The sequence below is a fragment of the Oryctolagus cuniculus genome, chromosome 14 (assembly GCF_964237555.1).
Source record: "Oryctolagus cuniculus chromosome 14, mOryCun1.1, whole genome shotgun sequence".
Lineage (NCBI taxonomy): Eukaryota > Metazoa > Chordata > Mammalia > Lagomorpha > Leporidae > Oryctolagus > Oryctolagus cuniculus.
In genome coordinates this window covers 25,370,405-25,386,636 of record NC_091445.1, presented here as the reverse complement: position 1 = coordinate 25,386,636, position 16,232 = coordinate 25,370,405, and the positions used below count along the sequence as shown (strand labels likewise).

General features: G+C 41.9%; 1 protein-coding gene across 6 annotated transcripts in view; it reads right to left on the bottom strand.

Moving 5' to 3' along the window:
* The window catches only part of PAM (peptidylglycine alpha-amidating monooxygenase), a 338,531-nt gene that overhangs the window by 118,893 nt on the left and 203,406 nt on the right, over positions 1-16,232 (bottom strand). For all 6 annotated transcript variants that reach the window (XM_051853947.2, XM_051853946.2, XM_051853949.2 and 3 more), the window contains one exon: positions 1,993-2,078. In XM_051853947.2, the coding sequence (XP_051709907.1) occupies positions 1,993-2,078 (86 nt within the window). The remainder of the gene's footprint in view (positions 1-1,992; positions 2,079-16,232) is intronic.

Sequence of the window (16,232 nt, the reverse complement as noted above, 5' to 3'; positions counted from 1 at the left end):
GAGAAAATAAATTAATATTTTAAAATGGAAGTCTCAAATAGAGCTAATCTTGGGTTGCTGATCTATGAAATCTGAAGGGAAATAAAATAGCACAAATATAATGTCATTTCTTCCCAAGATATGATAGAATTCTATTCATAGATCCCACTTCAGAGCCAAAGCAATCACTTACACTTTAAGAGGACAACTCACTCATTTTGAAAGAAACAGAACAAAAGAAAATAAAATCCTGTTTCTGCTGATTATTTAACAGACATGCAAGTATATAAGCCCACTCCACTGTTCTATTTTGTGCATATTCATATTCATTGTATTTTCTGAGTAAATATAAGAAATGGATTTCTTAGGTGCATTTCAGAATTGATTTACTTTCCATGTGAAAACCATTGTCTACAAAAGTGTTACTGAGGGGCCAGCTTTGTGGTATAGTGGGTAAAGCTGCCACCTATGACTCCAGCATCCTATATGGGCTCTGGTTCATATCCCATCTGCTCCATTTCCGATCCAGCTCCTTGTTAATAGCCTGGGAAAAGCAATGGAGGATGGCCCAAGTGCTTGAGCCCCTGCCATCCACATTGGAGGCCCATGAAGTTCTTGGCTCCTGGCTTTAGCCTGGCCCAGCCCTGGCCATTGCAGCCATTTGGGGAGTGAACCAGTGGATTGGAAGATCTCTCAATCTCTCTCTCTGTCTCTCCCTGTCTTTGAAACTCTTTCACGTCAAATAAATAAATCTTTAAAAAAAGAAAACCAAAAAATAAAATAAAAAACCAAAAATATCACTGAGAAAACTAGGTAGTAATGAGATTACAATGCCCAGTATGTCACTGAAGCTTTGAAATTGGCAGTGTTTATAATGGTCTTACTGTTAATAGAGTTTTCCAGTGACCTTAAAAAAAAAGAAGGGAGGGAAACACAGAAAATAACAGACAGGGAAAACTGTATTTCTATATGCTCCATAAATAGATCTTAAAACTATTAACCAACCAGGGTTGGCGCTGTGGTATAGTAGGCTAAGCCTCCATCTGCAGTGCTGGCATCCCCAATGGGCACCAGTTAGTGTCCTGGCTGCTCCTCTTCTAATCCAGCTTCCTACTAATGGCCTGGAAAAGCAGTGAAAGGTGGCCCAAGTGCTTGGGCCCTTGCACCTGCATGGGAGACCCAGAAGAAACTCCTGGCTCCTGATGGGCTCAGCTCTGGCCATTGCAGCCATTTGGGGAGTGAACCAGTGGATGGAAGACCTTTCTCTCTGTCTCTCCCTCTCTCTGTAATTCTGCCTCTCAAATAAACAAAAGTCTTTTTTAAAAAATTAACCAACCAATAATGGGTCTCCCTATTAAGTTTTCTAACTTGATTGGTAGCAGCTCCCAGTAAACCAGAGCGGGAACTCGGAGGAAAATCAGTTACACTCGCTTAATGTAGTGAGCCCTTGGTGAGATCCTTCACAAACCGTGGAAGCCCTGCTGTGGAATGGAACCACACAATCCCTTTAACAGAAGAAACTAACAGAAAGGCACCAAAAGGGAAGCTGGTAATTCACTCACACATTGGAAGTGAGGATTGGTTTAGAGGTACAGTAAGAAAGCCAGCCGAGGTTTGGCATTACATTAAATACCTAGGTTCCACGACTCTTAGAAAAACAAAACAGAACAAAAAACCTGTTTGCTGAAACAGCAATTTATTCTGAGCTCTCTGGGCTCCTGAAACATTCCTGCTGTCAAGAGCCAATGTGCCTTAGGCCAAAGGTGGCTTCAGGTGTACTTGGTTATTGTCTGATTCAATCGAAGCTGTTGTGAGGGCAAACTACTCACCAGAAGGAGACTGAGAGAAGGTAACTACTTGAATGAGACCCTTTCAACACAACCTAGGTGATGCAGGCCCTTAGAAGTGTGAAAATCAACATCATCAGCCACAGCTGGGGAGGACGACAATGAAGAGCATTTGGGAGACAGAAATCTAGCAGCTTAACTTAGGGTCCTGCAGTCTCTGACATACCTTTGGGGAGCCTGGTAGGGGGCGCGTTTCTTGCCCAGGCATACAGAATGTTGGCTTTATCTGTACAGGTTCCTTCATCACAGAACCTGAAAAGAGAAAAAAAAGTTATCTTGAGGATTCAAGTAGTGAAATGCATACATTGCTCACATTGGGTGGGGCAGTCATTTGAAAGCCATGCATAATGAAATATCATTAACGCAGACATAGCAGTTTTAAGATCCTAATAAAAGCCAAGGAAAATAATTTCTATGTGGGAAAAAAAGCACATGGACAAGGAGAGGCATTTTTGTTTATCTGTGGCCTGATGAGACATGATCCCATTCACATCTTGATATGTCTGTGCGGGATGAAGTCTATGTAATCAGGTAGCCAAGCAAGCATTGGAGAGGCCATACAAACCCTACCTCGTGCAGTGGAGATCTGGGGAAGTGGACCTGAAGAACTATCACACATATTTTCCCCTTGTGGATAAGTGTTGGCAACCAATTGCTGGCCAGAGCAACAAATAGAGCCTACGTTCAGTATCGTGAACAATGTGAAGATGTGTCAAAAAGTTCCTGGAGGGACTGGCGCTGTAGTGTAGTGGGCTAAGCCACCACTTGTGTCGCTAAGTATCCTGTATGGGAGCATCCGTCTGAGTCCTAGCTACTCTGCTTCTGAACCAGCTCCCTGCTAATAACCCTGGGAAAGCACTGGAAGGTGGCCCAATTACTTGGGCCCCTGCCACCCACATGGTAGACCCTGATGGACTTCCAGACTGCTGGCTTTAGCCTGGCCCAGACCTGGTTATGTTGCCATCTGGAGAGTGGACCAGAGGATGGAAGATTGATATCTCTCTCCCTCTGTGTGTGTGCATCTTTCAAATCAATCAATCATTCAATCAATCATCTTTGGGGGGGAAATATTGGAGTTGAAATCCAGAACTACCGTTGATACCTGTATACATCAGGCATGTTTACAAGCTCCTGAAGACCCAATTCATGCGTGACAATCTCTGACAGGGCAGCTGTGGTGTTGTATGCAAGGCACCCAGTACAATAACTAGGACATCTGGTAAATCCAATCTAATAAATGTTAAGTTGCCTCACTCCAAACCACACTTTCTCCTTACACTAGATTGCTTGGTTTGTTTCATTAGACAAATGGATTGGTTCAATATATTGTTAGATTACCTTTTTTATGTTGCTTTTGCATTTTTGTATTATAGAAAATTGGGGCCAAACAAGGTCAGAGTTGAATTTTGGCAGCTTTGAAAGGCTGAAAGACTACCAAGCACAAGAGCACACCCAGTTTCCTGGGCAAGAGGTGGGCTCACACAAGGAAAAAAAATGTGCACTGCCCAAGGAAGTGAAGGCAGACGGTAGTGGCTTCCTAACCAGGTTAGACATGGACTCCGGAAACCAGGAAAGCATCCAGGTCTTAGATACAAAAAAACATGGGTAACAAGTTCCTTGCTACTCAGAGGCAGGGACTCCTACAATGCTTCCTGCTTATAGCCAGAAATGTGGTTGGAGAACAGACAGTAAGTGCAGATGACAGTGTTTCTGTCTGAATTAAGGTGAGGACCAGGAGCCAGGAGGCTCCGATGAGGTTATGCTCAGCAAATGTTCTTGTTTCCATAAATCAGGCTGCAGAAAGAGACTGTGTAATGTGTAATGTAAAACACATCAACCAGTGGTTTTTTACTGTTCACTGTCAAACACAATGTCCTTACGATGAAGGATCATTACCATGTGAGAACTGTATGTTGGAGCAAATGTCTGTGACATCCTTGTGCCAAGTGTGTTAAAAAGCTCAGAGTGCTGGACAGTGCCCAAAAGCAAAGATTTTTCTTCTTGGCCTTGTACTATCATCGTTAAAGAAATGAGACTGTCAGATGTGATGAACTTTCTCTCTCACTGCTGTGAGCTACTAAAATTTGAAGATCTGGGTGGCAATTTTCATAGCTTTCAACAAAGATCATAAATATCCAAGTGCTTCACATCAACACGATGACAGTCTTAGGTTAAACAAGATAATTTTGTTCCTCTGATATGGAAGTTGATTTTTAATGTCTGACTAGATAGGACCCGATTGAAATATAACAGAGTGGCCGGCGCCGCGGCTCACTAGGCTAATCCTCCGCCTTGCGGCGCCGGCACAACGGGTTCTAGTTCCAGTCGGGGCGCCGGATTCTGTCCCGGTTGCCCCTCTTCCAGGCCAGCTCTCAGCTGTGGCCTGGGAAGGCAGTGGAGGATGGCCCAAGTGCTTGGGCCCTGCACCCCTTGGGAGACCAGGAGAAGCACCTGGCTCCTGCCTTCGGATCAGCGCGATGCGCCGGCCGCGGCGGCCATTGGAGGGTGAACCAACGGCAAAAAGAAGACCTTTCTCTCTGTCTGTCTCTCTCTCTCACTATCCACTCTGCCTGTCAAAAAAAAAAAAAAAAAAAAAAAAGAAATATAACAGAGAAAACAACTGGTTTAGTAAATTTTTCTAAGCTACGCATTTGATTATGTCACTTGCTGGCTCAAAATCTTTCCAATGCTTCCCAAAAATAACATGAAAATAAAACCCAAACATTGCAGTGTAACACTTAAGGCCTTTTATGATCTGGGACCCTGTTCTATTTCCAGACAAAACCCCTCAGTCATCCCAAGTTGCTGCCAGTTTCCAATCTCTTTCTTCTCTGTTTTCTTTGCCCAGACTAACCTTTCCTAGCTCTCTGCATGAAACTCTTCCTCACCATTTCCTTTAAGATTCAGTGTAAGTTTTCTCAATCAGGGAGCATTCTCTGATCCCCAGCCATTCAACATCTCTCCTTTAACCCTAGCAGTGGCCCCACACAACAGCTTATGCATCTCTCTTTCCTGCCAGACTGCTTGGAGATTTGCAGTCATGTCTGTCACCCTGTCCTCCCAGTACCTGCACCCTTCCTGGTAACAATACTCCACAAATGTTCGGTTAATTTCACCAGTAAGTGAGTTTTTTAAACTTTCCATTCATAGAAGTTTTTTAAACTTCCAAACTGAATTAGCTTAAATTGTACTACAGAGTAAAGAGTAAAAATATTTATCAAAAATTTAGATAAAAAAATTTATGGGGCCAGACTTGTGGTGTAGGTGATTAAGCTGCCTTTACACTGGCTTCCCATATGAGAGTGCCAGTTCTAGTGCCAGCTGCTCCACTTCCAATCCACCTCCCCACTAAGGCACCTGAGAAAGCAATAGAGGATGGCCCAACTGCCACTTATGTGGAAGACCTGGATGGGTTCTCGGCTCCTGGTTTTGGCCTGGACCAGCCCTAATGGTTGCAGCCATTTAGGGAGTAAATCGATGGGTGTCTGTCTGTTTGTCTCTCTCTCTCTCCCCTCTTCCCTCTCTGGCACTGTGCCTATCAAATAAATAAATAAATCTTTTATAACATTTTAACTAAAGTATAAATAAATATAGATTTATTATTCTTATTATTTCCCCAATATTTTGCACAAACCAACTTATAGTCACTGTCATAACAACACCATAGGGACAGGCATTGATCTTAGTGGTTTCAGATGCTGCCTGTGGTGCCTGCATCCCATATCACAGCCCACTTCCGAGTGCCTGGGTTTGAGTCCCGGCTCCACTTCTGATTTCAACCTCTGCTGATGTGTACCCTGGCCCACATAGTTGAGTCCCTACCACTCATGTGAGAGACCTGGAGTGACTTTCTGATTCTTGGCTTCAGCCTGGCCCAGACTCAGGTTTTGTGGGCATTTGGGGAGTGAAGCAGCAGATGAGAGCTCTGTCTCTCTGCCTCTCAAATAAATGTACAGAAAAGGAAAAAACACTGAAAATAAGTTCAACTTGAAAGCTGAATAAGCCCAGAGAGTTTAAATAACTTCCAAATGTTCCACAACCAAACCACGATTCAAAGCTCTAGCTGTCACACTCCCATCTTTCTCAATTCATGAAATTGATTTATGGGCAGAGAATATTATGTGAAGACAAGCTTTGATTACTACTATTATATCTGAACTAAGGGTAATTTGTGCATGCAGTTCTAATATTATCTAGATGAAGTAAGAAGTCCTTCTGACTTATTCACAAAGGGATAATCACTTTATATTTGATTCTCTTATCAAATCTGATAAAATAATAGCTGCATAAGAAACTTTGGGTTGTGGGGGTGGGTGTCTGGGGCAATGGTTAAGAGTCTGCTTGAGATGCCTGCATCTCATGCTGGAGTAGATGGCTTTGAGAACCAGCTCAATTTCTAATTCCAGCTTTTGGCCAAGTGTTCCCTGGGAAGCAGCAGGTAATGGCTCAAGAAATTGGGTCCCTTCCACCTACATTGGAGACCTGGATTGAATATGAGGCTCCAGGTTTTGCCCTGGCCCAGCCCTGGCTTTTGTGGGCATTTGGGAAGTAAACCAGTAGATGGAAGACCTCTCCCCCCCCCCCCCCTCTCTCCATGTCTGTCTGCATTTCAAATAGATAAAAAAAGAAATCCAGCAAAAAATGACACATCAGTCATGGTCTTTGTAAAAAAAAAAAAAAAAAGAAACCAAAGCAAACCTTGGTTTGCTTTTTAAAACTCTTTTATAATTTAAAAAAATATATTAAATTCAAAATTGAGTAAAATGACTCACTAGAGGATACCAGGATATTATCACTATTCCTCAAACTCATGAGTGAGAGGACCACGTAAAGACGAGAGAGAAATGGGTCATGCAACTGAGTGCAAAGAGCATTTGGATAAAGCCCCTTCATGTTTACAGTCCCATGAAAACTGCAACACATTTCCCCATATAAAATGACCAGCAGGAGAATGATGCTATTACATATTCTGGCTTTCCAAAAGGGTCCTGTGAAAACAGAAGGAGATGTTTTACTCTTCTTACTGGAGAGAAGAGATTTAACGCTAGGGAGTGATGTAACCCTTGACCACTGCTGCCGTAATTTCAGGCTTCATCAACCTGGTTTCTTATTCTTATCATTGCAGCAGCTTCTCTTAAAGGTTTGTCCAGATTAAGCCAATTAAACTGTGAAAAGATTCACATAGCTCTCTTGTGGCTTCTTAGTGTTCCTAGTAGAAATGGTGAAAATTAACATTTCAAAATAAGATACTATAGATTCCGGGACCTTTCCTATAGAATGCCTCTCACTCCCAATCCAGAGGGAAACCATTTGGATGGCGTGAATATTTTCTGACTGTGCCAAGTGCTGAAAAGTGCTGGCCTGTCGTTTTGAATTATCCAAATGAAGCATGAGTGACTGTTAAAAGTAATCTCTAGTTGTATTTGTTAAAGGCTATTTAAAACCCAAGGTTACTCAGAGAAGATCAGAACCAATAACTCATTACTTCTTTGAGCTCACACAATTAAAAGATAAATAAAATTGTCATGCCCTCATGTTAAGTCTGTATGGCTATATGTTCCAATATTAATGCAGTGAAGAATCTTCCAGAACCTCAGCCAGGAAAATTAGAGTGAGAGAGTTTCTTAGAGAAACAAACATAAAATCAATGGCACTGGGTGGAATGTGCTTACCTTTCAAAATTGCATTCAGTATGAGTCAGGTGTTCGATCACCATTAACTGTTCTATAAATTTACAAGATATGTTTCCCAATTCAAAAATCCTATGAGAACGTCAATGCAACGGACATCTACTCACATAATGATATGAAAGACACCCAGTGGGAAAGCTAAATGCTAACAGTGATTACCAGGTACCAGCCTGATAAACAACACCATAGCTAATGACCCCCTCTCTTCCTCACTCCAAGGAGATGGGAGAGGTTAGAAAGTCCACAAGAGCAAAGGGTGTGTGTTTTGTCCACATGCAATTCATAGTGTTTAGTATACAGTGGATGGACAACAAATACTTAATTAGCAAACGAATAAGAGCTACCAGTTCTTTGTGACATGTATTACACCAAGTACATTATGTCCATCACATCACTTAATCTGCATAATGGGCCAATGAGGCTGGATAATGAGGAAACAGGTCAATACTGGCCGAATCAGTTGACCAATCTTCACTACAATTAATAAGAAGATAAGAGATTTAAACCAAAATGTTCTGATTTCAAAACCCCGGCTCTAAGCTAAAAACAGTGCTGTGGGGATGCAGGGGCACTGGCCTATTGGTTAAGATGCTCACGTCCCATACTGGAATACCTGGGCTCTATCAATAAGGAGTTGTGTTCCTGATTCCAGGTTCCTGCTGACGTGCACCCTAGGAGGCAGCAGGTGATAATGCAAGTAACTGGGTTCCTGTCGCTCATGTGGAAGACCCAGCTTCGGCCTGATCCAGCCCTGGCCATTGTGGGCTTTTGGGGAGTGAAACAGTGAATTGGAGGCCGGCGCCGCGCCTCACTAGGCTAATCTTCCCCCTTGCGGCACCGGCACACCAGGTTCTAGTCCCGGTCGGGGCGCCGGATTCTGTCCCGGTTGCCCCTCTTCCAGGCCAGCTCTCTGCTGTGGCCTGGGAAGGCAGTGGAGGATGGCCCAAGTCCTTGGGCCCTGCACCCCATGGGAGACCAGGAGAAGCACCTGGCTCCTGCCATCGGATCAGCACGGTGCGCCGGCCGCAGCGCGCTGGCCGCAGTGGCCATTGGAGGGTGAACCAACGGCAAAAGGAAGACCTTTCTCTCTGTCTCTCTCTCTCACTGTCCGCTCTGCCTGTCAAAATAAAATAAATAAATAAATAAAAAAGAAACAAAAAGAAAAAAAAAACAGTGAATTGGAGCTCTCTCTGTTTCTCTGCCTTTCAAAAAAAAAATGTCATGGGAAAGATGTATTATGGAGAGAGCGAAAGCTTGCATGGATTTCATTTTTTTTGAACCAAAATATACATCCTTTAATTCCATTTTTCCATAAGACATTTGAAGTTTCTCTCACACTACTGCTCTGTATAAAACAGATACCAGTCTTCTGAGTGGAGAATAACGTCCAACATTATGTAGTGTTTGTCTCTGCTGAAACTGTCAAAACAGTTACAACCATGGCATTCTGTTTTATTACAGTTGACATTAGTCACTACGAATCTGGCTGTTGCTAAGGCACTCCTATCAACATCTCCCTAATCCAGCACCTAAAAATTGCTAACCAAGAAACATAATCATTAGTGACTGGAAGTCGGAACCAGATACCAACTATATTTTTAAAAACTGACCTGTTATATTATCTCAATGTGCAATATAACCCAATTCTATTACAATAGCAAAGTGCATAAAAGGAAATTGATGTGATTTATACAGCAGAAATTTATGTCTAAACTGTGTCAAAGGCACATTTTAGAGTGCTGAGAACAAGGGAAATGTAGATTGTAGAGACAGTACTATTTTTATTTATACTGACAAGTATACTATATAGCTTAACTTGAGAAATTTCCTATGGCAGAAGGTACATGGTGACTTGCTGTGTAGTGAGTAGATGACAAGTAGCTAAGATATGGAAAGGAGGAACAGAAGCAGCATATATGCAAATGCTGTTCTCACCCACGGTCTATATCACCATGAGGGAGGCAACAAAGCTCCAGACCTATCAAACAAACCCCTACATCACCCTGAAGAAAACTAACCAGCCATTTACATGAGCAACCAAGCAGAATGCCTCGCATGGAGGCCTTCCCTCTCCCTCTCCCTGTGTGTGTGTGTCTGTATGTGTGTGTTTTAGCTACTTTTCTTTGTGTAACTCTGTGGAGATAGTGACATTTAAAAAGACACAGCAGGTGGTTAATAAATACACACCACCATTGAAAGGGATTTAAGAGAATGCTTCCTAGAATGGCAAAGCACCACAGGTTTAGCTGAGAACAACTCCATGTCCGAACAGCTGGAAAGAGCCTCCTCTGCCAAGCCAGGAATCTTCTTTGCAAAACACATCAGACAATCTCTGATTTGTCAAGATTACTTGGTCATAAGTGTCATGGAAAATATTTTAAAAATACAATTTAATGACAAAAACTTACAACTTTAGCTGTGGTTAAAGCAGTCATGCCATGTAAGAAGACCACCCTAGTCACCTTTCATCATGCAAAAATTTGAACACAAGATCTTGGGGTTTGCGATTCTATACTGTGTCTGTGTTAGTGGTCAGTGTGCCCTGTGTCTGTGGTCAGTGGAATAAAATGCACACAGCCTTCAACTGAACATTTGAAAAAAGACAGTATTCCAGAATTCTCCCAAATGATGAAAACAACTTATATAAACAAAAATCATGATTTAAAATAGTGGAGCTCTCAATAGCTAACCACTCATCATTTAACAAGAAATTTCAGTGTTAAGAAAGAGTAAAGAAGGGTACTCATAAAATAGATACATACAATATTTTAACTTTCAAGGTCTCCTAAAAATTTACTATTTTTTTCATGAAGACCAGTAATAGAATCTTGCGTTTAAATGATCAAGTTTTCAGCACTTCCATTTATTGACCCTTGAAAAGCCCAAATGAGCATCTGCTCACTGATGGTTCATATTCAGCCACCAAATCTGGGGAACGTAGAACTACCACACTTCGAATGAAGTCTACAAGCACAACTAAAGTCCCCCAACACATGCCATGGCTATGCTTCCTCCACCTTGGTGCACTCACAGTCCCTTGGGCCCTAGATGTGGTTCACCGTCTCTTCCTTTCAAAGCCCTGGAAAGGAGGGAAGAGGGGTTCTGTCTGGCAGGGACTGCTGCATTCTCCACATGGGTCAGCGGAGCTGCAGCTTTTCCATCAGCTGGTCCTTATTTGCATCCTCCAGAGGTATGTTAATTTGGAACTGAGCACTAGGCCTACTCTAACTATAAAGGGACCACCCCACAGTATATTAAAAGGTTCACATCAATGTATGCAATTTACATGCACATGCATATAATTAACTAGACACATAACCAGTGTGAGCTGCTAATTTGGAATGAGACACAAAAGACTGGAATGTGTGTACAGGAAAAAACCTTCAAAATGAAAATGACTACTTAATGAAAACTGCTTCATGCTGTGTCTACTATTTTCATGTAAACTTAATATAACTGTAAATATATTTTAATGAACAGTAGAAAGAGGCAATTACAAAGAGCAGAGGAGGGCAGCCCAACAGTGAAACATCATCAGAATAGCTCTTTGCCTTCCTATTAAAAGTGCCACCTAAAGACAGAGGATGAATTGTAAGTTCATAATTTCAGGAGAAAAATGTTTTCTCTGTTAAAGACATACACCTATTTGCCAACCTTCTGGCAATAAAACCAGAATATTCAAGTGAAAACATGAGGAAAGCCTCACTCACACATTGAAAAGAGGGGAGAATCTGGGTTTGACATTTTGGTGTTAAAATATCTTCATAGCTTCTTCTTTTTGCATTAAAATAGCTTTGTCTTCCCTTGAATATTTCCCTAGAGTGTGAATGAGTGTTTGACATTCTTAAGCATCAAACACCACAATCGGTATCTTACCTAAAAATATATGTGTTAAGAGAGGGAGGCAGTCTTCATTCAATTGCTGTCTATACCTTGGAGCAATTGAGGAATAGATTTGCAACTGTAACATGAGTATGATAAATTCCATGACTGAGATTGTAGAAAAAGAATGCAAGACTTTTGACACTGATAGATTTTTGTTATTAGTGTTATAATTCAGGTGGGAGGATACAAAGCTGAACAGTGGAAGACTTTGGCTGACTTCCGTCTCCAGGGCTGAGCCTGCCTGTCAGGCACTGTGGGCTGTTTTTGCGAAGCAACCCATGAAATAGATGTGAGCTCTAGTTCTTTGAGAGAGACACAGATTTTGCCAGCTGTGGTGGGATAAGTCTTCTATTCCATCCTTACATGGAAAATCAGGCTGGATTGTGCAAGTCAGAGGCACTAGGACAATTTAGCTTCATGCCTGTCTTCTAGTTTGCATACAGAATAGCCCCTATAGCTATCAGTTTTGGAAAGGCACCTAGATGGCAGGATAGGAAGGGAGTTTACTGCTCTAGTCTAGGGGCAGATAGTATGAAAAAACGTGAAGAGAGTGCCATTTCAGGGAAAAGTTAGGGAGAAAACAGCAGAAACAACTCCATACAAATTAGAGGGACACTCTGGATCTATGTGGAGGGTGTGGACATGCACAACTAGGACCCCAGCAGCCGGGAGCCTCAGCGCCAGCTTTGCAGAGTGAGGTGAGACCGGACTGCAGTAGCCCAAGCCACTGGTGATAAAGTTGCAGGAAGAGCCTGGTGTGATTCTGGCTTGGAGCCCCGTGGGGGGCAGTGTACCTGCCAACCTAGAGAAAAAACAAAGTGGGGGCATATTTCTCTCCTGTCAACCACCTGACACTGGTGTCCTGCAACTAGCTGAGAGTGGGCGGGTGCCATTTTGGAAATATGTAACAGCTGCCCCGGCTCATGTCTATGCACCCAGCAACCAGCTGAGAGGAGACGCCTGAGTTCTGGCTGGGAGAATTGACAAGAAGTTGGGTGCTTATGGCTGTGGGAGCTTTATGTGCTGGGACTGTGAAAACACTGTGGCTGTGTGAGAGAATGCAGGGTGTGGCTGGGACATTGGGCAGTCACTGTGGGAGGCTCCACGTGCTCACCGCTCCCTGGTTCCCTGGTGAGGTTCACTGCTGTAGGATCTCTGCTCACACCGAGGACTTCATGGATCCTTTGTGTGGTTCTTGTGGCAGTGGGAATGAATATTGTACCCACTGGGGCTAGGACCCAGGCACTGGTCCCCTTGGAGGAGTAAGCATGAGACTATGCCAACAGAGCTGAATAAACCTCCCTTCTGCTTAAAAAAAAAAAAGAGGAGATTCACCATGCCCTCACCCTGAAGCACTGAGCAGAACTCCCTGGCCACACCCAGCACACACCTCAGGGTATTCCCTGAGATCAACCTCCACTAATCCACAGAGGCAATAATCCAAAATTAAAGGCCATCACAGGGAAAAAAAATAAACTAGTAAGTATCTCCACAAATGCCTAAAAATAAACTCAGAAATTCAAGAAACAAGGAAGGCAACATGCTGCCCCCAAAGGAACACAACAATACTTCAAAACCAGAATGTGAAAATGAAGAGATTGAAAAAATGCCAGAAATGGAATTCAAAAAATTGATTGTAGGACTACTTAGAAGTAATCAGAAGCAAATCCATGAACTAAAAAAAAATACATGACATGAAAAAAAATTTTTCTCATGAAACTGAGATTTTAAAGAGAAATCAAAACAATATATTGAGCCGGCACCATGGCTCACTTGGCTAATCCTCCGCCTGCGGCGCCGGCACCCCAGGTACTAGTCCCGGTTGCTCCTCTTCCAGCCCAGCCCTCTGCTGTGGCCTGGGAGGGCAGTGGAGGATGGCCCAGGTGCTTGGGTCCCTGCACCCACATGGGAGACCAGGAGGGCAGCCATTAGGGGAGTGAAAGACTCTGTCTCTCACTGTCTATAACTCTACCTGTCAAAAAAAATATACATTGGGAATGAAGAATTCAATAGAACAAATTAAAAATGAAATGGAAAGCCTTAACAACAGAATTGGTGAAGCAGAATAAAGAATATTCAAGTCAGAAGGCAAACCTTTGGAAATTTTACAGTCAGGCCAAAAAATAAATAAATAAATAAATAAAAATAAATTAGAAAGCTATAAAAAAGTGTTGGAGATTTATGGGATACTATCAAATGACCCAACATATGGATCTTAGAAGTTCCTGAAGGTATGGAAAGAGAGAATGGATTAGAAGGCCTTTTTAGTGAAATAATTACAGAAAACTTTCCTAACTTGGAGAAAGAAAGAGGGATGTCCAAGTACAGGAAGCACATAGAACTCCCAATAGACATGACCAGAAAAAAGCTTCACTGTGACACATTGTAGCCAAACTCTCCAAAGTAAAACATGAAGAAAAGATTCAAAGATGTGCATGAGAGAATGCCAGATTATTTCAGAGGATCACCAGTTAGACTCACAGCTGACTTCTCATCAGAAACCCTGCAGGGTAGTAGAGAATGGCGAGATATATTCCAAGTCTTCAAAAAAAAAAAATCTGTCAACTCAGAATACTGTGCCCTGCAAAGCTCTCATTTATGAATGAAGGTGAAATAAAGACCTTCCATAGCAAACAGAAATTGAAAGAATTTGTCACCACTTATCCAGCCTTACCAAAGATGCATAAGGATGTCCTACACACAGAAACATGGTTATCAAAGACAAAGAAGGACACTATGCAATGATTAAGGAATCAATTCAACAGGAAGATGTGACTATAATAAATGTATATGCACCTAATTAGAGGGCACCTGCTATTTAAAAGAAATGATAATGGATCTAAAGGGAGACATAAACCACCATACAAAACCAAGGAGTGACTTCAGTACCCCACTTTCAGCACTGGACAAATCAACCAGACAGAAAATCAGCAAGGAAACAGCAGTTAATTGACACTACAGGCCAAATGGACCTAACAGATATCTACAGAACTTTTAATTCTATAGTTACAGAATACACATTCTTCTCAGCAGTACATGGAACTTTCTCTAAGATAGACCACTGGCCAGGGCATAAAGTAAGTCTCGGCAAATTAAAAAAAAAAAATCAAAATCATACCATGCATCTTCTCTCACCACAATGGAATGAAGCTGTAAATCAACAATTCAAGAATCTCTAGAACACATGCAAACACATTACAACACGCTCCTGAATGAACAGTGGGTCATAAAAGCAATCAAAAAAGAAATAAAAAAACTGTTGTGGAACAGTTTTTTTTTTTAACTAATATTTGTTGAAATTTTTACTTAGTATAGAGTTAATCTTTTGTGTATAGAGTTAATTGAAAATAGATATTAGTAAAAATAAGAATGGAAACAGGAAGGGGAGGAGGAAGAAGGGTGGGAATAGGGGTGGGAGGCTGGGTACAGTGGGAAGATCACTATCACTACGTTGCTGACATTGTATTTATGAAATGCATGAAGTTTGTATACCTTAAATAAAAGGTTTCTAGGAGGTTAAAAAAAGAGAGATGGTTTTCTAAATGTTTTATAGGTCAGGCATTTGATGCAGTGGGACACCTGCATCTCGTATCAGTGTGTCAGTGTGCCTGGGATTGGGCCCTGACTTGGCTCCTGATTCCAATTTCCCACTAATGTGTACCCTAGGAAGCAGGAGGTTATAGTTAAAATATCTGGGTCCTTGCCACCCCTGTGGGAGTCCTGTGCTGAGTTTCCAGCTCCTGATTTTGGTCTGGCCCAGCTCTGACTGTTGCGGGCAGGCATTTGAGGAATGAACCAATGAATGGGAGATCAGTCTCTGTCTCTCTTTCAAACAAATAAAATAAATAAATAATTATTTCAAATGTTAGGTGAAAACTTTGAGCTTGGGATGAATAATAGTACCAGTTATTGCTTTTGATTTATGGTTATAAAGTCAATTAAAACAAACCTACAGGATAAGTGGGAATACAGGCTATAAGCCAAGTATTTAAACACATTTAAAAAGATATGGGTATAATTTTTATAAAGAATTCTAATTATTCAATGATGCAACTGACTGGCAAAGCACAAGGGCTTGCTTAAAGTGAGTGAACCAGTGCACACAACTCCTAGTGATAGCAACTTTCCAATCTGACAGCATTTGCATGCAATTTATAGTCACAGAATTTTAGAGCACGGAGAAGTGTTTTTTTTTTTTTTTTAACAGGCAGAGTGGACAGTGAGAGAGAGAGACAGAGAGACAGAGAGAAAGGTCTTTCTTTGCCGTTGGGTCACCCTCCAATGGCTGCTGCGGCCGGCGTACCATGCTGATCCGATGGCAGGAGCCAGGTACTTCTCCTGGTCTCCCATGGGGTGCAGTGCCCAAGCACTTGGGCCATCCTCCACTGCACTCCCTGGCCACAGCAGAGAGCTGGCCTGGAAGAGGGGCAACCGGGACTAGAACCCTGTGTGCTGGCGCTGCAGGCGGAGGATTAGCCTATTGAGCCACGGCACCGGCCACAAAGAAGTTTTATGAATGATCTAGTGTAAATCTCCAACTGAAAAATGAAAAACTAAGTCTAGCACAGGTAGGCTAAACAATCAGTCCAAAGACTCCAATCAGTTAGTTCACTTCTCTTTCATTCTACCATATTGCCTTTCAAATAGTAATTTTAACAAAATAATGTATCTATATATATTTAGTAGTTTACTTAAAATTCTTGTTTTCACTTTAATTTACATTTTTCTTTGAATACTCTTTTTCCCCAACTTGAATTTCTTTTGGTCACTATATTTTATAGACATAATTTCAGAATAGGATATTTATGAACTCTAGTAAGTATTTTTCAAG